This window comes from Tursiops truncatus, chromosome 6, assembly GCF_011762595.2.
Source record: "Tursiops truncatus isolate mTurTru1 chromosome 6, mTurTru1.mat.Y, whole genome shotgun sequence".
Lineage (NCBI taxonomy): Eukaryota > Metazoa > Chordata > Mammalia > Artiodactyla > Delphinidae > Tursiops > Tursiops truncatus.
This window is the reverse complement of record NC_047039.1, coordinates 57381664-57405541: the sequence shown is the minus strand read 5'-3', so window position 1 is coordinate 57405541 and position 23878 is coordinate 57381664. Positions and strand designations below refer to the sequence as shown.

Below are 23878 nucleotides of genomic sequence, written 5' to 3'. Positions count from 1 at the left end.
TCATTCTAAACCAGTCCTTTGATATTCTTAATGAGGCAGTTAATTGGGGAAAAGCTCATGTCTTTGTGGGGGGAAGGGGGATATTTTCTGTATGCAAATTATCATCCCACCCTTGGAGTGGTTAGCCACTTTAACAATCACTCTTGAAAATCTGAGGTTTACAAAAGACTGTATCACTACGAGCATTATACTAGCTGGGTACAAGTCTATAAATGCTGGCATGAACACACATAGGAAACATAAAGGAAATACTGTTAGCTTTGACAGTGATGTTGAAAAAGATGATGGAGAAAAGGGGCAACTTAGACAATACATATTTGGGAAGAAATCCTAATTATATAATTAATGAAACAGTGAGATGACATACTAAGGGAAGAGGTAAACTATTCATCAATGGTGATACATTTCAACACTAGTTGAAATGTATCAACTAGCTGAAATGTCTGTTAGAAACCAGAGTCTCTGACAGTGCATGATCTGATGAGATTCCATTTTTGCTGGATTCTCTGATCTATCTCAGTGCTCTGAACGTGCTTTCGGAAATGTCCTAAAGCTATTTAAAGAAAATTTCTTTCAAATATCTAAAAGTCATTAAAAAAAAGATAAGATGGTTCCAACATTCCATTCCCTTGATGTTCTGCCTTAAAACCTTCAACTAGGAAGAGAAAGCACATCCGTGCATTAAAATTCCAGGAAGCCCATCACTTTGTTTTCAAATGACATCCTGTGCACACACACAAAAAAACCAGGCAGAAAGGCTGCCTTTGTGTTTTGATTTTCCACGAGGGAATTCCTTCAGTCATTTGAAGAGAAGCCCCACTGTACATGCTAACACCTGATGTGGAGAAATCTTTGATATATCTCACACTTCCTATACCGGGGAAGGGACTGGCTCTATCTAGTTGCCACACCTGTCAGTTCTAAGCCCCATTAGAAAGGTATAGTTTTGAATATGTATATTAAATGTTAATGTGAACCGCCACTTCAAAATCTACCTCCCTCCCATCTACAATTTCTCGCCCTCTCGCTCTCCCTCTCTCTCTGTTTTTAACATTCAAAGCAACTGATGCGCAGAATGACATAAGAGCAAGATGAATTACATAAAAGAAGACAACTCATTATTTAGAGGACCTTAGGAATTCTCTGTTTTATTGAATTGTTTTCTAACTTTCTTGGCTTTTCACTGATAAAGTCCCTGGTAGATTGCTATAATTTAAAACCCAGGCTATGCTTGCCTTTTCCTAGATAGAACTTCCCTTGAATCTGGGCAGAAAGCACTATGGGTTCACTGGTAGTTATAGGAGAATAAAATACATACAATCACCCCCCCATCAATATTTTCAAATACTTGGAAATTAACTATGTTTAATCTCAGAGCTTGTTAGTTACTACTGTAATCACACAGGCTAAGATCTACTAGGTATTATGCAACATACCTAATATTAAACATATATTTGAAAATAGTCATTTTAAGAGGATGAGGAAGGAGACGAGCAATGATGGCTGTCACCCTCCTATCCAGATGTGGGTCACATCAAAAGGTCTTAAGAACCATGCCCCTATAAAAAGCATCCAAATTGGAAAGAAAGAAGTAAAACTGTCATTATATGCAGATGACAAGTACTATATATAGAAAACCCTCAAGTCTCCACCAAAAATATTATTAGAACTAGCAAATACATTCAGTAAAGTTGCAGGTTACAAGATTAACATACAGAAATCTTGCTTTTCTATACACTAATAATGAACTATCAGAAAGAGAAAGCAAGAAAACAATCCTGTTTAAAATTGCATCAAAAAGAATAAAATATCTAGGAATGAACTTAACCAAGGAGGTGAAAGACCTATACTCTGAAAACTATAAAACATCGATGAAGAAATTTGAAAATGATAAAAAGAAATGGGAAGATATTCCATGTTCTTGGATTGGAAGAATTAATATCGTAAAATGTCCATACTACACAAGGCAATCTACAGATTCAGTGCAATCCCTAGCAAATTACCCATCGCATTTTTCCCAGATCAAAAACAACACTAAAATTTATATGGAACCACAAAAGATTCTGAAAAGCCAAAACCATATTGAGAGAAAAAGAACTAAGCTCGAGGAATCATGCTCCCTGACTTCAGACTATACTATGAAGCTACAGTAATCAAAATACTATGGTACTGGCACAAAAACAGACACACAGGTCAGTGGAAAAGAATGGAGGCTCTAGAAATAAACCCATGCACCTATGGTCAATTATTCTACTACAGAGGAGGCAAGAACATACAATGGAGAACAGACAGTCTTTTCAACAAGTGGTGCTGGGAAAGCTGGACAGCTACCTGTAAAAGAATGAGATTAGAACATTCCCTCACACCATGTACAAAATAAACTCAAAATGGAATAAAGACCTAAATGTAAGGCCTGAAACCATAAAACTCCTAGAAGAGAGCATAGGCAGAACATTCTTCGACATAAATTGTAGCATTTTTTTTTTCTGGATCTCCTAAGGCAAAAGAAATAAAAGCAAAAAACAAAAAATGGACCTAATTAAACTTAAAAGCTTTTGCACAGCAAAGGAAACCATCAACAAAGCAGAAAGATAACCTACTGAATGGGAAAAAAATATCTGCAAATGATGTGACCAATAAGGGCTTAATATCCAAAATATATAAACAGCTCATACAACTCAATATCAAAAAACCAGACAACCCAATTAAAAATGGGCAGAAGTCCTGAATAGACATTTTTCGAAAGAAGACATACAGACAACAGGCATGTGAAAGGATGCTCAACATCTCTAACCATCCAAGAAATACCCATCAAAACCACAGTGAGATATCACCTTAAACCTGTCAGAATGGCTATCATCAAAAAGACCACAAATAACAAACGTTGGCGAGGATGTGGAATAAAGGGAACCCTTATACACTGTTGGTGGGAATGTAAATTGGTGTAGCCACTATGGAACACAGTATGGAGGTTCCTCAAAAAACTAAAAATAGAACTACCATATGATCCAGCAGTCCTACTCCTGAGTATGTATCTGAAGAAAATAAAAACGCTCGTTTGAAAACATACAGGTACCCCAATGTTCACAGCAGCATGATTTACAATAGTCAAGATATGGAAACCACCCAAGTGTCCATTAACAGATGAATGAATAAAGAAAATGTACATATATGCAATGGGATATTACTCAGCCGTAAAAAAAGAATTATGCTATTTGCAACAACATGGATGAACCTAGAGAGAATTATGCTTAGTGAAATGAGTCAGAAAAAGACAAATACTGTATCACATCACTGATACGTGGAATCTAAAAAATAAAACAAACCAATGTGTATAACAAAACAGAAACAGACTCACAAAGAACAAACTAGCGGTTACCAGTGGGGGAGTGGGTTAGGACAAGAGAGGGGTGTGGGATTAAGAGATACAAATGCCAAAACAAAAAACAAACAACAACAAAAAGAACCATGCCCTATCAATTTGGCACTTCATAAACTAGATGTCCATCTAAATTTCCTGTCATTAGGGACACAGCCTTACTTGTAACGAAATCTCAAGCAGACTACTCAGCAGTGTTCAAAGAGTAGGCAGCCTGTTACCACATCTAAGTTAGCGAAATCTCTTGAGAAATAATTAGGGTGCATGTACCTATGTATCCCCAAATGACCAAATTCTGGTGAAAAATGTATAAGAATACCATAGGAAATTAGATGGACGCCATCATAATTAACTTACAGACTCTGCGTGTTCCATCACTGCTAACACAAAGAAGACATATTCTTGACCACTTTGGAGTTGCTTGTTTGTAAATCCACCATAATGTTTTTCATCCCCCAGGGTGAACTCAGTGGGAAGGACATCAAAGTGAGCGGCAATATATGGCTTCAATTCAACTTCTCTCCCATAACGGATGCTTCTGCGTTTCCTAGATATCTCTTTAAGCAGCTTAAGGGAAAAAAGTGGGAAACAGAGAAAGAAATGTAAACAACAATAACCCAATGTAATGACAATTTAATGGGAGAAATTAACTCAGGGCTGGGAACAACCCAAATACAGTGTGTCCACAATACGCGTAGTATGTCAGCATTACTAAATCTCAGTCTCTCTGTCTTCCAAAGGTAACGCACTGAATTGCAATTGCAAGGCTCAGGCTGTAAACACTGGACGATTAGATCCTTTACTGGTAGTTCACATCACTGTCCACTCTGATGAAATCCTCTCAGAGGACAAGAATGCATTATAACTTGTCTGTGGAAAAAAATCAGCTTGATTCACAAAAGCCCGTCACGCAGGCTTTATCACTTACTATTCAACAAGTAGTACCCTCAGATAAAGCCATCAAAACGTTCAAAGACCAACTTTTTGGAGAGATTAGTACCATTTTAGATTACTTTTAGTAATGAGATAACTTGTATGATGTATATCCCCTCAAATCAGCAGAAATAGAATCTGATGACCAATTTTTAATTGACATTTTAAATAGACATGGTCACTTATTTAACGATTTCTGGCTTGACTTGGTTCCTTGATTAACCATTTGGGATAAAATGGTAAAATTCCTTGCATTTATCATGGCACCGAGTTTTTCTGGAGCTAATAGCTCTCTGGAGATGTTGAATTATCTTGCCAGGCAATAAAGGCAGGGTAGAGAAAAAATAATTTTAATATTACACTGAAGAAAACAAATATAAACACGTACACACAGAAATCCTTCATGTATTTCTAAAAGAAAAAAAGTACAAATTATGGTTTGATACTCAGTTGCTTTGCATTCACTCTTATTAGGAGAAACTCATGTTAATGATATTTCATGACAATTTCAAAATGATGTTTAAGTTATCTCTGTCTGCTTCCATTAAATATTGGTATTTTATAGGGCTTAACAGAGAAAAAGACGTTTATAGCAGTCTGAGATGCCTTTTGATGTAAGGGACAACTTAACTGGTGTTTTGAAAGAATTCTGATTTGTTTTACTATCTCTATAGAAAAGACTATCTGAGAACCTGGTGCAATGAAGGCCAGGCTTCTGTAATAATAACGGCTGCAGACTGTATATATGGCAAATACCAAATCCTTACGTTAGGAACCTGATGGTAAACTACAGACTCTTCAACACAGAATGTACATGTGCTCAGCTGGTCAAAATTATAACTTAAAAATGTAAAAAATCACCCTCTTGGTTATATAGATAATTTGTGCCCATGTTATTGAATACTTAAAATGTTCTCAAATTTTCTGTTAAGTCTGAGTTTCTTGATACAATTAAAATTACATGAAATGTAAGTTCTTTTATAAAAACCACAGCAGAACTTGTTTAGCAAATTTGGACCATCTGATGATACATTCAGGTAGACTGATCAATTATGGACCAACTGAGTTGTAATAAAGCAAGTCCAGAAACTCAGCACTATCTTTCAATCCTGTTGTCACATTTAGGTCTTATAATAATGATGATAATGACAATAATGCTTTTCTTTGTTAACCAATTCCTAGGTGCCAGGCACCGTTCTCAGGAGACTAAATAGGGCTTAGTTCATTTACTCATAAAAACTCTATGAAATAAGTTATCATTATCCCCATTTTATAAGTGAGGCAACTGAGGCAGAATAGAAAGTGACAATAGTGGATTCAATTGGTGAAATAAAATGAAATTACATGTAAGAGATTTTTTCCAACCATATTTTTATTTACTTAATGGCTGCACAATACCAAAGAAACATAATTGCAACATTTAGGCTAAATTAATAATGTTAACTCTTTTAACTCAGTCTATGCTTAGATATGTAATTTTTGTGCATCTGCTTTCATTAACACAGATAAATGCGTACTTAGATGTCCTTTTCCTAGATTCTTTTAACATGTATTTTTAAAATTCTGATGTAAATATTTAAGATATACTTGAAAAGTCACTACATAGGTTATTGTTGATATGTAGTCATTTATGGGCCATTACTTAGAGAAGGACAAATGAAGTGCAGAAGAGCCGAAAAGCTTTCTGAAGTTGGTTAATCGGAAACATTTACCATCAGTTGTTTATGCAACTGTGTCCCCTCTTCTACTTCACCGATCAAACCCTACCTTGATTTTATTCATATTTCAGATGTAGGCAGGCAACTGTCATAATTCATCCATATCACTGTCATCCCTAAGAGTACCTTTTGCTAGGGTTTCTTTAGAAGACTTCGAGGAAGTACTTTAACAGATTTTAGTGTTTTGGTGCTCCTAAGACCCAATGCTGCCATTCATTAAGGTCAAACCTAGAACATCAACCCTGGCCCTGTAGCTTGCTCTAATCTCTGTAGGATGCTCCCTGTGTTATACTTTAAATGGGTCAAGTGTGCTCAGGTGACACTGAAGTGAGCCACTATGTTGAAGTTCCAACCACAAATGACCACATTATTTTACAGCAAGCCTTTGAAGTACAATGCGATGAAAAGCTTATGATGTATTACAAGACCTTCCCTGAATTAAATATAACTAACATTTTAGGAGTCATCCTGTCCAGAATTCATTTTGACTATCAATGTCTGCTCTGCCCAGGCTGACCCTGACAACTAAGAGTTCCAGTCTATGAATTTATCATGTGAAGATTATCCCCAGACAAAGGATAAATGAGCTCAGAAGATAATATGGAGAGTGACTCTGTGTAGAAAGCCTCTTTCCATTTTTTATGGGCCTAGGTGTGAGGCATGCATGTGGAAATCCCCTTAGGCTACCATTCTATTTGATGATTGGGGTTTCAACGATTTGAATTATAGGCCTTTCTAAAAAATCACTTGGTCAAATACATTTAAGAGAGGAACACTGCTTTGTCAAACCTGGCAGTACCAAGCTATAGATAAAATTACTACAGTGCTTTTATTATCCATGGTAGGAAAAAAATATCTGTCTGTAGGGATCAGAAACTGGATGAGTAAGCACAAAGTGAGGCCATAGCCTACTTTCATTAGTTCCCCTCCACAATAGTTACAAGATGTATTGGAGGTTTCCAGAAGATATATCAAGGGCTTTAGTTTTCTATCAGAAATAATTTTCATTTTCCAGTCAATGCATATCTTATTTCTTCCACCATTAATTCTACAATGTGGTCTCAATTATATCAGTAAGAAAAGTGGGAAAGAACCCATCCTGACCCCCAAATTTTGAATTAATAAATGTTCTTTATCAAACTATTATACAGATTAATGCACTACAATTTGTGGGATGATTAAAATGACCCTTTGTTATGGGAATCAGCAGCAGAGACCCATAGAATGTAATTGCAAGAAAGTTCAATGTCATATAGCTCTATACTTTAATCCATTAGAACTGATGTGCATTTTGGAGGTTGAAACCTAGCTGTAAAAGAGAATCAGCTTCCTATTACTTACAACCAAATGGCTCCACTTCTAAGCAAAGCTTTTTTTTTTTAAGGATTTGATGTCATTTTTGGCTTGGATGTTAATTCCTTGAAAACTTTTTTTTTTTAAATAGGTAGAAAGATTCATAGATTTTACAAGCTGCCTTTGCATTTTAAATCCAGTTCCAACTGAATTCTGCATTTCGGCTGAGAACTGATTAAAATAATAAAGACTATGTCAGGATTAACTGATTAGTCACTTGCAGGTAAAACATGCCTTGCTTGTTTAGAGACCAGCTAGCTCATCAAATCGCATATTCAGATGTACTCCTCTGACATCATAAAAAATGATTTTGTTCCTTTATTTTCAGCAGAAAAAAAAAAGTAAAATTTATAACAAATTACTTGACAGCATGATTGAAATGTGTCTCATTTTATACTCCTTCAGTGCTCATCTAATCACTAAGCGGTGACACAAAAGCATAGTCCTAACCTTGAACTCATCTCCCTTTCTGAACTTGATCAAGTTTAACTCAGATAAATGAAGTGGTTGATGATGAAACATACGTCTAGGGATGACACATGTCTGTCAAAAGAAGCTAACAGCCCTGCTCTCGAGATCACAGTCTCCTTAGTGCAGACGTGTGTGAAATAAACATCACTTCCCTGTAATGCAGTGAGGGAATTTCTGCTTTTCCTTGCTTTGTATGCACTAATTTGAGGGACAGAAAATACCTAAAAATAACAGGTTGGGTTATAAGATATAGAACATGTTGTAAATAAATCCAATCAATTAAAATCTCATATTTCCCCTAATGGGGGCCTTTTATATTTGACTTCTGAACTGATTCAATCTAAAACCATGTTAAAATTCTACAGTCTCTCCTGTATAGTATTTCACAAAAGGTGAAGCCCAGCCATTAACCTGCTGTGGCCCTCTAGGGATCTGGCTTAACACTTTTGAGCACAGTTTTCTCATCCAAACGTAAGTATGTCAAAATTAGATCCTGTTCTATATACTATGCATTTACTTTAAAAAAAAAAAAAATGTTCTTTTTGCAAAAAAGAGTACCAAGGTACCTATTGTTAATGTAAGATTTTAGAAATTACTAGTATTTAGTATTTGCTCTGTTGTTTGTACCGTATTTCTTGCTCAGCTCAAAATTCTGTGATTTGTTTTATTTGCCCCTGAAGCTCATGCATTTTTGATTCTGATATCTTACAAAATACAGAATAAAGCAAGTATGTGCTAACCAGCACAATTCTGTCAGAAATTGGTCAAGAACACATAGCAGGTCAAGTGTTGAACTCTGGTGCAAACTGCAACTTAGCATTTTTAACAGCCTCAGCTACCATTGCACTGACGAAGCATACCTTGGAATTCATAGCAATGGTGATTAAGTCTTTGCTGACAATTCACTTCACCTTCCACACCTCTGCATCATGTTTTACAAGGGGCACGGGGCAGAATCTTAAAGCCAACAAAGATCAGATAGGTTGTAAGCTTTACAACAGCCTAATGTCTCTTAATTAAATCAAAAAGCTCTTTGTTGGGACCCCAAGAGGTTAACACACCCGTAGCCGTGAACCTTCTGAGTAGCCAGCTGACCAGCCAGCCATGTAGGAGTCAGCACCCAGATTAGATGCTGAAAGATCTCCACAGAGAGGAGAGGGCTATTTTAAAAATTAAATAACTAATGAACGGCACAGCCCGAAACACATAGTTACCTCATCTAATTCCATTTCATCTGGACTCTCCCATGGCTTGATAAACTTCCCACGAGATTTCTTCAAAGGCACAATTATTATGTAGTAACCTCTGCACAAGAATAGATAGACAAAAATAAGGTTAGTTCGGAGGGAAAAGAAAATGGATATATCCTTAAATCTTCCACAGACCTGAAGATTGAGACTGAAGGCAAATTATGGATATGGAGTGACTTGTCCATCAATGGCAAATAACCACCTGTTTGTTCAGTTTTAAAAACAACATGGGTAGACATTTATGTGTGACTTCAGTGATCTTGTATGGTAATATCACCATGGTTGACTGACCTTTACTAGGTATCATAAACAGAGTGGAAATAGTTCGTTAGTACCCCGGTGCTAGACACATACAAGGTGGGTATATTGAAATCTACCACCACAGGCTGCTGAACCAAGAATTTTCTATGACATTAATTTATAAGATGATTTTTTTAAAGAAGATGTGTAATAAAAATTACTCTAAGCTCATCCAAATGCCTACACGATGACGATGACAATGATTTTCTTTATACACCGTTAAAATACATTTTATTTGGATAAAAAGTTAAAAGCATAAAAATTACTCATCATCTCACAATTATATAAAGATGTAAAGGTTCCCCTCTCTTTCTACCCATCAAATTGCAAACCTTAAGGTAGGTACTGCAGAAATTTGGAGACAGTCACTACCTAAGGGCTTTCAAAATAGGTCTCAGTATAATACCTCTATAGGAAGGGACAAAAGTAAGCGAGTCGTCACACTGAGAACGGCCAACTACAACTTATGTATAAAGGCTCCTTGTCGCCAAATAGATGTGGGTTATTTGTAAAGTTGTTTTGTAACTTCCGTATAGTGTACACTGTGCTCTTATATTCAGAGTTAGGGACTCTGCTCATACTGATTTTTGGTAGTAACTACACAAGGACTTTGAACATAAGGTATAATAATTGCCACCACATTAATCACTTCCTACTTTTTAGGTATTATAGTAAATGCATAATCTCATTTTGCCCTCTCAAAAATCCTTTAAGGACAGGTAAGAGAAAAAAGACAGCTACACAGAGACTGAATGATCGCTCAAGTTAAAACAGATAGTAAGGGGATACAAACCTATATATGTAGAGAGAGAGATATAGCTCTTAACTATGGCAATAATCTGCTTTTGTTTCATTTATGGAAATTTATTGTGGAAATGAATACACACACCCCCCTACCTCTGCCTCTCAGGAAAGGGATGAGAACGGGATGGGTGCTATCAAGCTTGTATCACAATATATTACAGAGACTAATAGTACACACAGGAAGGCCTGTTTGTTCTTATCGCAAAGCAAAACGTGTAATAAACTCAGCAAATCCTGTGTGATAATGAACTCTGTTTCCACAAACAGAGTCTGGAGCAGCTCTGTCCAGTATAGTAGCCGCTAGCCCCTTGCGGCTATCAAGCACTTGAGATGTGGCTAGTCTGAACTGACATGTGCTCTACCTGTAAAAGACACTGGATTTCAAAAACTTAGTATGAAAAATAAATGTAAACTATCTCAGCAATAATTTTTTAATAGCGATCACATGTTAAAATGATAATATTCTGGATATAACGTGTTTTGTAAAAAATGAAATTAAAATTAATGACATCTGTTTCTTTGTACTTTTTACCATAGCTGCTAGAAAGTGTAGTATTTCACATGTGGCTCTCGTTACATTTGTTGGGCAGGGCTGATCTAGAGTGTTCCGGTAGAGAATGCGGCATCTAGAGATACATCTGGCCCAGAATTCAGGATCTGCCACTCATGAGCTGTGTGACCCTGGGCTGATCATCTAACATCCCTGAATCTCAGTTGCATATACTGAAATTGAGAGTAAATAATATCAGACTTATTCTGGAGAAATAAAACAAATGAACACAAAGTGCTTAGCACAGTGTGTGTCACGTAGCACTTCACAGATGCCAGCTGCTACTGGCCGGTACTGACCATCATGGTGGGAGAGATGGATCTGAACACAGACACAGTAGGACACAGTGAAACTCCCTGAGAGTTTCAAACTTTTTCTTCCCCCGATCAATAATTCAAGTCAAACCAGACAACTACAGCAGAATCCGTTCTCCATGGTGCTCTGAGCAACTCATCAGGCTCACGGGGTCACATCACTTAGCCATCCATTTTCTTTCCTACAAACAATGATGACGATCAAGGAGGGTAATGAGAAGGAATAGTGGAGTATGTGAGAGAGGCCAGTATCTTTTATGGTCCAGAGTAAGCTTCCTCCTCTTGCTGTCCTCCCACCACCCGAAGGATTTGCCAAACAGGTCCATCATGTTAAATGAGCATGGAGAAGAATGACAGGGGCTGCAACCTAGCGTACAAAATAACACTGCAGATGGACTTGATAAACACACTTGTCAGGGAACCTCTTGCTTTTCACTACCAATTGCACAAAGTCAGGACAGCTTCTCTTTGCCTAAAGTAATGATACTGCACATGATCAGGGAGCTCCCACTGTCCTCGTTCAGAATCTTGTAAATCAAGGTTAAGCTGATGAATCCTATTAATTTTTCTTCTGCTTTCATACTTTGAGTTGCCGTTCTTGTACATGAAGAAAGAATCCGTTCTGCAGCACTCCCCGACTATTCATTTCATTTGTGGCTCGGATAAGAATTGAACAGCCTTCCCCATAGCAATTAATTAACAGTGTGGCTGGATATCCATAACCTTTTCTCTCCACGGTCACTAAAGCATTCATCTAGAGCAGCCAAAGTGGAGCCTTTCAAAGCAGCTCTCACCTATTGAAAGAAATGGGGTGTTGGGAATTTGGAACTCCTGGGTCCAAATCCATACATTTCAACTGTATTCTCTGCAACTGTGACTTTGTAAAGAACCTCGTTTTCGCCATTCCTGAAGCCTAACTTTCCCCTGAGGATACTGCTTTCTTTGCAGACTTCTCACGTGGTGGCTGTTAATTTATCCCTCTTCCTCTGCCCATGAACCTCAGGTTTAGGGTTTGGGTTTCTTTCCTGGTTCACTGTTGCTTCTTGCAGATATTTTTTCCTCTACCCCTTTGCTAAAATCACAATAAGTCCTCCTTTTGGAAGCTCGTACAATTCAGCTATGCTATGGTCTTCTCTTACTGATTTCTGCCATCTACCAACCTCTTCAGAATCTTTCCTTTATGGAAGTTTTTGTTTTGTTTTGTTTTTCCCAGGGTTAACAGTCTTTTTTTTCCCTCCCAAACTTTGCCATCATTTTGGGTGACTTCAACCTTCAGAGGGCTGGCCCATGCACCACCCAGGGCTCTCAATTTCTTGAGCTCTTCTCTTCCAAAACCCACATCCTCCATTCTGCCTTAGCTAAAATCTGATAGCCTTCCTCTGTGCCTGAACCCAAGGAGCTGAATACAGCTTGAGAAATAATGCACAGGGTAGAATGATGCCATTAAGTTCACATTCAGCAAACTCAAACAGGCCTTCAACACTGCCTGGCAACACAGCCACAGCTTCTCTAGTTACCTAGTCCATCCAATCTTCACAGTAAGTTTTTCACACTTTCTCCCCTGGCCTCAAATCTTGGACATACATGCCTCTCCACTAGAAGATGGCCTGCGCTCTTATATACAGAGGAAAGAAAAAGATTTCGACAAGCATTCCCTCGTCGTCTAACAAACTACAAGCCGACCTATATCTGAGTGCAAACCATAATCTTTCCGATCGGTACCGTAGAAGGGCTGACTACACTTTCCAGAGCCAATTACTTTTTCTTGAATTGGGTCCTGCATCTCACTCTCTTTGGATGTCTACCATATACTATACCCCTTGTCTCCCATATATCTCGATTTCTCCATCCTCGTTGGATTCTATCGATTAGCTTTCCATCCACATCCTGCTCCAGTCATCACTTTCTCTCTCTCTCCTACCTCTTACTGCCCCAGTTCTGAGAAGAGCTGTGCGTTCTTGCTGTTCTCCATGTCTTCACCTTCCATTCACTTCCCAGTCAACTGTGCTCTAGCTCTGGCCTCATCTGCCCAACTCACCACCTTCACCTGGGTCGTCAGTATTGCATCAAAAGGAGAATTTTTCACTCTCTTCTTACTTGATCTTTTTTTTGTGGTACGCGGGCCTCTCCCCGCTGTGGCCTCTCCCGTTGTGGAGCACAGGCTCCGGACACGCAGGCTCAGCGGTCATGGCTCACGGGCCCAGCCGCTCCGTGGCATGTGGGATCCTCCCGGACCGGGGCACGAACCTGTGTCCCCTGCATTGGCAGGCAGACTCTCAACCACTGTGCCACCAGGGAAGCCCCTTACTCGATCTTTTATCAGAATCTGTGTATTCATAACACCCTCCATGAAACATGTTCAGTTCTTTCTCTGTACCCAACTCTCCTGGTTTTCTACTTAAATCTCTCACCATGTTAACCTTATTTCTTTAGCAGGATTTATTATCTGCTACCCAGCTTTTCAACGGTGGCGTTCCTCAAGGATCTAGCCAAGGATTTGTCTTTACTTCCTCTTTTCTTCCCATGGGATCTCATTCCAGCTCAGGGAATCAGTTATCCCCTAGATGCAAATGATTTACAGATTGACATCTTCAGCCTGGAACGCTCCTCTGAACTCCCCAAGTTTACCCCCTTCCAACTTTATGTCTCCATTTCTATGTCACAAAAGTACCTCAAATTTACTGTGGTTAAAATAAAACAAAAAATACGCCTCCAAAAGTAATCCTCTTCCAATATTGCACCATGATCCATTTTAGGGCACATGCTGTAAACCTAGGTGTTATCACTGATGATCTGCATTAACTCTCTCCCTCCCTCATACCCAAACTACCGCTGAGTCCTATTACTTCCAAACTATCTATAGTGCATTCACTTCTCCCCATCTCTGCCGCCACCGCTCTGGCTTCATTCCATTGTCTCATGCCTGGGTTGCTCCTAACTTTGTCTCCTAATTTTCTCTCTCTGTTGAGTTAAACTCCCTTTAGTCCAGTCTCTTAAATTTTCATTTTGCAATAGAAAATTAATTGTAACATTTCCATTGATCCTCATTTGTCTTAGGATAAATACCAAAGGCATTATACGACTCAGCAGGATCCTGCCTGAATCCATCTCTCTGTGCTCTCTGAGCTACGCCCTGGTGGGCTTTTAGTTTCTTGAATTTACTTGGTCCATTCTGTCTTTGCTCATTCTATACCACCTGTCTAGAACCTTCTGTCACTCCCAACAAATCCCAAGTTATCTTCTCTCTTTCCTCAAATAGCAACTCACTTTTTTACTTCCTAACTCAAACCTTCCCTGACCTCTGCTTAGACCAATGACCCCTATTACATGGTCTCAATGAACCATTTTTAGTCCATAATTTTCTTATACGTTTAAGACATATTCATATACTTAGAAACACATTGCTAAAGCAGTTACACATATAATTTCCCCAAATTTGCTAACGTTGCCATTTTATCACTGAGTTCTTTTTTCACTGAAAAGTGGAAGTGGGTGAAGCAGGTAACTCTTGGGGATTTATGCCTCCCCTAGATCGGGAAGTCAAAAACATTTTGAGGCTCTTCTCTTGCATTAGAACTTTCCAACTTGAAACCTCATCAAGCTTTTCTCTTTTCTCCAAACCAGCCTAATGACATGCCTTAATGTCTTTTAGTTACCAGCAAAGCGGTGATCCTGGTTCTAATGTCATGTGGTATTAGGTAAGGTAAGATGACTCTGTAAAGTGAGGAACTAACATATACCCTGCAAATTCATATCAACTAAATCATGTGAACTGAAAGAACTTGCTTGAAATGCAAAAAAAAAAAAAAAAAAAAAAAAATGCTTTTGGACATAGAGCAGCTTCCCATATGGGTAAAATTAAACTTTATACTCTGTTTGCCTGTCTAACTCAAGGCTGAAGTTTAGCCTTCAAATACCCTTTTCAACATAGACCTTCACTATTAAACTAATGGAAAATAAATAACTTGAGAATCAATATATCCGGAGAGCCCTCGACTACTCATAATGTAAGCTGTGTTTTCCCAGTACATTAGATTTAATTAGATAAGTTAAATATAACCTTCAGAATTTTAATTATCCTATGTAAAGTTTTACTAATTTTATTTAATATGTTATCATCAAGGGGCCCAGTTCCATATAATTATATGGGAAGGTGAGCTCTGGTCTTCGTGGCAGTACCACTTCAAATTCTGGCAGGCTTTTTGTATTAACAGTCCATACTAGCATTCTCCAACTCATTATTTAACTGGGAGGTCAACATTTGTCTCAGAGTTTAATGATGAATGTCATTCCTTGAATCATTTTTTGATTTTTTTTTTTTTTCCTGGCTTTGGTCATTTGGGTATATATTGTTTAAATCAAATTAATTAACCACAGGAAAACCAAAGCAGGTTGAATGATCTTTCTAGTTTCTCTGTTTAAATTAAGGTTTCTAATCTTTTAAGCTATGTGTTGTCAGACAAGTTATTAATTGTCTTAAGCCTCATTTTCCTCATTTGTAAAATGGCAGATGATAATGCTGACTGTGTCTAGCCTCTCCCTTTACCTCTCCTCTAAATTCTCATGACAATCTACTGATTTTATTGTTCCACATTTAACATACATTTCCATAATCTGTGGCCAAGTGCATGTACCTGATGCCTCTTGGTTCTGAGGTTTGTCTGGGGCAGTCCTATTGACATCTAATTGTTATGGAGTTCTTAGATGTTTAGCAATTGTCCTAGGAAAAAAAAATCCTGGTTTGGTCAATCATTTTATGGTCACAGAGGCATGGTTGTGGTTCAACATGTAGACTCTGGAGCCAGACTGCCTAAGTTCAAATCTTTCCTCTCTGGTTATGCTATTGTGTTGCCAGGGCCAATTAGTATACTACCTTATAGCTTCGTCAGCTGTAAAATGAAGAGGACCCTTGGTGTGAAGATTACAGCAGTCACTGTGTGCAGTGTCCTTTGAAGAACACCTAGTAAGTCCTCTGTCCCTATTAACTAGTAGCAGTATCAACTCTATGATCTTGGCTGGGCCACTTAGTGTCTTTGGGCCTCACTTTACTCACCTGTAAAAGGGGAGACCACCTACCTCACAGGGTTATTGTGAGACGTTAGTGAAATGCTCTAATACCTTCAGTAAATTGTAAAGCTCTATACAAATTTAAGCCTTTACTACTTCAGTTAACAAACATATGATGTGTGAATTAAACATTAAACAGCTTATACACACCGAGCTGATAATAGTGGTGCATGTGTGTTATGAAACAACTTTGCTTCCAAGAATGTCTTTCTTTGAAAGAAAAAGTAGATAATAAATTTAAAATTTTATAAAACACCCTCATTCTTCGTTTCTATTTTTCATAAACATGAAATGGTTGCTAGGGAGTTAATTTACATTGGGTACCTTCTGGCAGCTTTTTCTCTGAGTACAATCTGTGTGGTGCTTTTTTTTCTTATCAGAGTAAAATCCTGCTCTATAGAGTCACAGAAGTCCTCTTTGTCACCACAACTTGCTTCTGACGGATGGTGGCATTGCTAGAGTTTCTGACCAGCATTCTGCCCGCTAAATGTATTCAAAGAGAAGGTTGAAGCCCCACAAAATTCCTAGTACTAGAACCTGCAGTACCGATGTGGCTGTTTCGTGAAAAACCTGGCCCTTCGCTGAGGGAGCTCCCAGCTTCTCCACACAAAACCCAAGTGTGAAATCACAGAAGCAAGGAGCTATGTCTGCATTACGTTTACAAGAGACAGATTTATTTTCCGATGGTGAGGAGTTTGGAGGTGGGGATCAAGACCTCTCAATTATCTTGGCCGGAAACGAGGAAAGCCTGGTTTCTGTTGGTAAACAAAACAGCCGTTCAATCATCAAAATTGTATTTTGATAGGAAAACAAATTGGAAGCATCTTTGTAGCTAGCTTTTACCTAAACACAAGTTAGCAACCCACCCCAGAGCTCTGGAATCGATTCTGTTTTCTCCCCTCATTTCTCCCTTACAATACTTAACAGAAAGCTCCACTCTAATTTCTGAACTGCAAGTGGTACCTCATGGCACACAGTGTTTTGTCATATTTGACGATGCCACATGAACCAACCTAGAAGACTGGATGGGTAACTTTATGCTATTATCCCTTTAAAAAACATAGTGAATATGAATTATCTAGGGATTTTTGCTAACAGGAGATTTGCTTGTCATTTCTTATGGTTCTTATACTTTTCCCCAGTTTTGTCTTTTGCTCTTGTCTTTCCCCCAGAGTGTTTAGAATATATTTCTGGGAATCTTTACTTCATTTCTAGAACAGAGTTTTTTCCATAATGGTTTGCTTTCTTTTTCTGTTTTGTAATAGTCTCTGATCTTTGTTACCAAAGTTTTATCCCTTTTCTTTGACTCCCATGTCAAATATTACAAAGAAGAAGTACAAAAATTAATAAAACAAAGAAAAATTGAACAAGTCTTTCTCTCTGAGAGACTATATTCTGCAATATTCTCAATTCATTCAGAGGTTGGGAAATGAAAAAGAAGTCTGTCACCAATGGACTAAACTGTCATTTCCCAATAATGTCTGAGACATTCTACCAAACTAATTTGGTAAATAGCCATTAAAATCTTTTTTTTAATATATAAAGAAAAGTCTTGAAATCTAATAGTAAAAACTACAGATTATGTGCCACTATTTTCATCTTTTATTTACTCTTTCCCTGAAAAGACAGCACATGTTTTTAACAGACTCAATTTATAGCCCATATAAACTATACAGACTGTTCCTTCATTGTTTGTGACTATTTGACCTTCTCTAAATCTTTCTCATCATTCAAGACTTATTAGATATCAGCTCCTTCTGGATATCTCCCTTGACATCCGAGTTGGGCTAGAATTCTGTATTTATGTTTCTACAGTACCTGGCAGTACTTGCTCCATATATTCTTATTATCTGTTTCCTGTATCTGTTTTCCCACTATAAGGTAGGGCTTTATCTCAATCATCTTTCTATTTCCAGACCTAGTGCTGGCAATACAGTATGTCTAGAATACATGTTTGTTGGATGCCAGCTGAAAAGTCGTAATGGATGGGTAAGACGTGGACCAATAACAAGTGCTAGTCTTTGTCTTGCTTGGGCAATACCACATGTGCTGTCCTCTGCCTGAAACAGCGTCTCCCCACCCCCACTCCCATGGACCAGCTTATTGTGATTCTTTAAGCCTCAGCTTAGATGTTGCTTTTTTCAGGGCCTCTTCCTTGAACTACTCAACGGGGGTTGGGAGCTCCTCCTGTGGCCTCCCCTATCCAACTAACTTTTGGTATCACAGGACTACACTCCACCTGACTCTCTACTTGTCCAAATTCCCCAATTACCTATACTATGTAAGAGCCATGAGAAAGTCAGCATTCTCTCCACTGAATTCCTGCAACATTGTCTGGAACTATGGTGGGAGATCAAAGAATATCCATAGAATATTTAAACAATAGCAAAATAAAATCTCCCTTTCATACTAAATTTTGCTGGAATCAAAATCACACTAATATTCCATTCTTCTTTTTAGTTTTCTAAATGATAGAAGAGTGGACAAAAATGGAGACTCATGTAAATGGAGACTGATTTCACTGACACCTCATGTAAAATGTACACAAAATTAAACTCATTAATTTCCTCCTGATCTTTCATCCTTCAGGATGAATGGCAGCATCATTTATTTTGTCATCCAATCTCAGACCTCAGAGTCATCTATGACATTTTCCTCTGCCTCGTTCCCTCCATTAAGACAGCTGCCAATTCCTACTTCTCTGTCTGCCTCTGCATCCCATTTCCACCATCACCATCTCACTTCAGAATCTCGTTACTTGCCTAGAGTCAACTAACTGCACAATGACTGCCCAAAACTTTTCTCTGTGGTGCTCCAATCCTTCCGACATGCCTTCAGGAGCCATCTTCCCTAAGAACTTTCCTACATTATGTCACCAGATTGCTACTAAATGTAAAGGCTCCAACCATCCATGAACTGTGTAGAAATGCCTCTGCTTGACCTTCAAACCTTTCATAGCAAGTTTCATCCAAACTTGATCATGTCGGATAGAAGAAATGACAAAGGGTTTAGTCTTATCCCAAGCCGGGAGCACAGTTCCTAACATGCAGCAGACACACAATAAATATTTCCTAAAATGGCAAAGAAGGAAACTTAGGTATTACACAGATATCATGCCACTCTCCTGCATAAAGTCCTTTAATGGACTGTCACTATCTATAGGATACAGTTCCAACTTCTGAGCACAACTTCCCTCTTGTATACCTGCCTCTCACTACTATTGCCCTGGCTCTCTGAGCACATGCCTTACAGAATCACTTGCTTCCTTTACTAATGAGCCTTTGCGTACGATTTCCTTCCTCTGATTTTTTTGTATGCCTGTCATCGGTCCTTCAAGATTAAATTCAGAAACTTTCTTGATCCATTTCATTCTGGATTAGCTACTCTTAAGATAGAGTATGATTCTATCGCTAGCACATATTGCATCTGTCTATTTCTCTGTATTCCTCACTCTGTGGTAAACTCTTCGAAGACAGGGATCACATCCTCTTTTTTTGTTCTCCAGGGTCTACCACAGTACTCATACTTAATATACTTTGGTGAAAACACTTTTTTTCTTCTACTGGCTACCATCAACTAGCTATATACAACCAACAAACTACTTAATGGACTGGATTTAATTTCCACTTCAGGCCCATTGGCCTCTACACTGTGCTCCATCCAAACCAGAAAAAAATTACATTTTCTAGCTTTCATGTTTCTTCTAATGTCATTCTGAACTTTAACTTGTTGAAATTTCTCCCATCTTTCAGCACACATGTAAAACAGCAGTGTCTTGTACTGTTTTTTTTTTTTGTATCCAATTTCCTAAAGTTTCTTTTAGCATTGTAGTATTTTCTAAGAATTCCTCACCATTAGAGTAACACTCGCCAAATAGCAGTTATTCGACTATTCACATTATTCTATACACCACGACGTAAACTTCTTTATGGTAAGGTTCATGTTCTATTTGTCTATCTCTCCTAAATTATACCATTTCTGGAACGTAAAGAAACACTCTCATTAATGTTAAAGTGATGAGAATCTGTGTCACAATGAACTCTAGAACACAATGCAACAGAACTTGAATAACAAAACTATGAGCCTGTGCAGAAGACTCTGACTCTACATACAGCAATATAGTCTTTTATAACCACATATTACCGAGATTTAACCTTTTTTTTTCTTGCTTACATGCATTTCTATCCTTCAGCCCTAACCTTCGATCAACCTACTTTATATTCTCATTTGCAGGTACTTCGGGCAGTTGCACGGTAATCATGCCATCCAAGTTGGTCTTCCCAATGAAGGCAGGCTTGGTACGTAGAACATCTGGTGCAGTCTTTGCGGTTACCCTGTGCTGCAGGCCCCCAGCACTGTTGCCACGATTTGTCAGCACAAATGAATATGACTTCTCAGGCTTCAGGTTGACAATTAACTTCTGGGTAGCTCGGCCATCCACTTCTTCTACCATTTTCCCATCGTCGTAAAGAATCTAGAGAGATACGACCAATCGAAGAGATTTGGTTATCAGTCAGGCAATGAATATTTTCTAACTAATATGGTACTTGCTTATGGAAAATACATATGGGTCATTTCTAATTTGGGGAATTTCCTAAGCCCGAAAGTGCTAATAAATTCTAGAGATGGCATCAATTTTCTTTTGTTTCTTATTGTGTAATGATACAATGTTTCTAAGTCTATCAAAAATACACGAAGAAATGTACAATATCTTAACAGTATGTGGCCCGTCAGTTGTCTGTGAAATGTTCTAGGTTTCAATGCATCATCCACACCACTTTTTCCCAAACACTTCCATTCTTGTTCCCAAATACATTTTTACTTTCAAAAATGTTTCTTTATTCTTTCTTTCACAGACTTGTACTTCTTGCTAACATTTGCCAATATCTCTCAATGGGAAACTAAAGTTTAAAATATTCAAAGAATTCAGGCCAATTAACAAATTACTTAAATCCCAGGATACTGCATTACAAACAGGTAGAAACCATGTAAATTTCATTTCCTGATGAAAAAACAAAAGCATTAGCTTAGATGTAAAAAGTTCAACTTGGAAGTGCTAGGTGACCCACAAAGAATGCCGGCCCTGGGTTTGAGCTCCTGCCTTCTCTTGAGAGGGGAAAGGTCACACTGCCAAAGAGCCAGACTCAGTCTGTTATGTGAAAGCCACAGAGAGAATAACAAGTATGTGTGGCTGACTCAAAGCAGTCTGTATGCTTTGTAAGTAACTTACCCAAGTGACCTGCCCCCTCCACTTTTACCAGTGGTATCTTCTTACACGTTAGAAAACAACTTACTTTGAAAGGCATGGCAGAATTATAATTCTCTGGAATCTCCCAAGACAGTAGCACTGAAGTCTTCATTACTGCTTTGACATGAAAATTTTTTGCAAACACTGCTGGAAAAGGAAAAACAGTGTATTTAAACTACTCCTAAAAACGTATGACTCGTCCTTTTCCATGGACAGGAGGGCTTAAGCTAGATGCCATCTACTTTGATCAGACAGAGAAGTGTGATTTGCCTACCTGTTAAGAGCATTCATTTTAATACCTCATTCTCATAAAGATCTCTCCTTTCTCTCCCATTCAGTCAACTATACTGTGTTTTCCTTACCTGAGAACATTGGGGTGCTGTCAGCCAGACTTGCTTGGCATTCTCTAACTGAAATCTAAGGCATCCAAAACATATTAAGTGTCACATACTTTACCTTTTTGCTTTTGCTGAACCTATTAATATGAATGGGCCGATCAGTTATTTATAGCTTCAAAATACTGATTTCCAAAGACCGACATTCCTTTAAGGGAGAAAGGCCGTAAGCAGACAAATCCTACCTTGATCCACAGGCAGTGTCCTGAACTGGACACTGGGACTATATGGCCCGGGGCCTTTGCTCGTGTGAGCACGTACTTTTACATCATATGTGGTATCTGGTTTTAAGCCACTGAGTGTCAGAGTGGTGTCAGCTGGAACAATAAGCTGCTCCATTGGAAGAAGAGGGATATTGATATCCCTATAAAGAAGGGTATACTTGGTGATGATGCCATTTCTCTCTGCCAGGACAGGTGGCTGCCAAGATATCTGGACAGAGGTTGACGTGCTGCCATCTGAGTGGAGGTTTTGAGGGAATCCAGTTGGGACTTCTTCTGGAACAGAGATCTCCTTCACCATCTCCTCCCCAAAGCCCACTTTGTTTCTGGCTGAGAGCCTGAAGATGTACGATGCTCCTTTGTGGATGTCTGTCGCTGTGAAGTGATCTTCTTTTTCAGAGAACTCCAGAGTAGTGAGTGGCTCCAAATCCTTCCGGCCAAATTTTAGACGGTAGCCCTGGAGGGGTCCAAATGTGTCCACGGGGGGGTGCCACTGAACGAGAGCGGTATTCATCTGAGTGTGGTTAATCACAAGCCGGGGTTTCCCTGGAACTGGAGCACACAGGAGGGAGTGGTGAGACCACCCTACGTGGGTGTTTGCATTTCAATCACTGATGAACGGGAATGCCACTCCATGGGCATTCCCATGCCTTTACTTATAAACAAAGCCAAGGCTCGGTCTATATGCCTTTGTGGAAACATGCTCCTTCTCATACTCTTTTAAGGTAGGGTGAGATATTAGAATTTGATAATGGACAGAAAATAGGAATTATTATTGAAATGATAATTTAAGGAGATTGTTTTAAACATCTTCACATTTCGAATCTTAACACATAGAGGGTTCATGCCGCAGAGAAATGAAGCTCAGTAAGGATTAGCCAGTTAGGTACAGCTAATAAGAATAATAATTAAAATATATTTAATTACTGGGTCCATGCAATGTACCAGACACTGTACTAAGAACGTTACATGTAGTATCTCACTTGATTTACATCCTTCACTCCTATGTGCCCTGCTTAGTTATTATCTTCACTTTGTATAATAAAAAAATGAAACAGAGAGATAGAAAACTGTGCAAAGTTAGATGCGTACTAAGTGAGGATGCTACGAGACAAACATAGGTCTGTCTGAATCCATGGCCCAAACAACTTAACTAGTATGTTGATTATAAGTTTAAAAAAAAAGGTAATGTAAAATAATGTTGCTCTGACTTACTGTGGATCTAATTTGCATTTTTTGTTTATACCATCCACACCAGTCATTCTCATCAAGTTTTGCATCTAGTAAAATAGGAATTATATTAAGACCTACACCATATTGTTGTTATGAATATTAAATGCGGAAATGCATGTAAAAGCCTTAGAACAGTATTTTACATTTCATTAATAATAATAATTATTAATAATCAGAATATTAAGGTTTTTGTGGTCAGGGGCTAAGTACATAATTTCTTTTCAAGCTAAATAAGTTAGATATGTGAATAGGTCTAATATACTCAATGTATTATTACAACCGTATTTTTTTTTTTTTAACACACAATAATTATTCCTGGAATCCACAGACAAGGACAGTGGTAAAAAACACAGAGCCAGGAGTTTCTTTGGAAATAGTCCAAAGATGAGGGAGGGGAAAAGACTATTAACAGAACTAAAAATAAGTTAATAGAAAGGGGAGAAAATATGGTCAAAAGGGAGGAAAGCTTACACTAATGGCAATGAGAAATACACAGGCAATGAAAAATAGTATCATAGGTATGCAGATATAAGTTAAAAACAAAAACAAACTAGAAAGGTGTTGAGATAACATACAGAATATTAACTTCAAAACTTACTCGGTTAACCTGCTCACTATATATTTCAGACCCCAGAAGTGGTG

The 23878-nt window shown here is 38.2% G+C and overlaps 1 protein-coding gene across 1 annotated transcript in view; it reads right to left on the bottom strand.

Moving 5' to 3' along the window:
• PTPRD (protein tyrosine phosphatase receptor type D) overlaps positions 1 to 23878 on the bottom strand; it is a 2130336-nt gene that overhangs the window by 139357 nt on the left and 1967101 nt on the right. The window contains exons 24-28 of the mRNA XM_073806125.1: positions 21968 to 22555; positions 21434 to 21534; positions 20354 to 20613; positions 9069 to 9159; positions 3737 to 3946 (exon numbers count right to left, since the gene is read on the bottom strand). Coding sequence (XP_073662226.1) covers positions 3737 to 3946; positions 9069 to 9159; positions 20354 to 20613; positions 21434 to 21534; positions 21968 to 22555 — 1250 coding nt within the window. The remainder of the gene's footprint in view (positions 1 to 3736; positions 3947 to 9068; positions 9160 to 20353; positions 20614 to 21433; positions 21535 to 21967; positions 22556 to 23878) is intronic.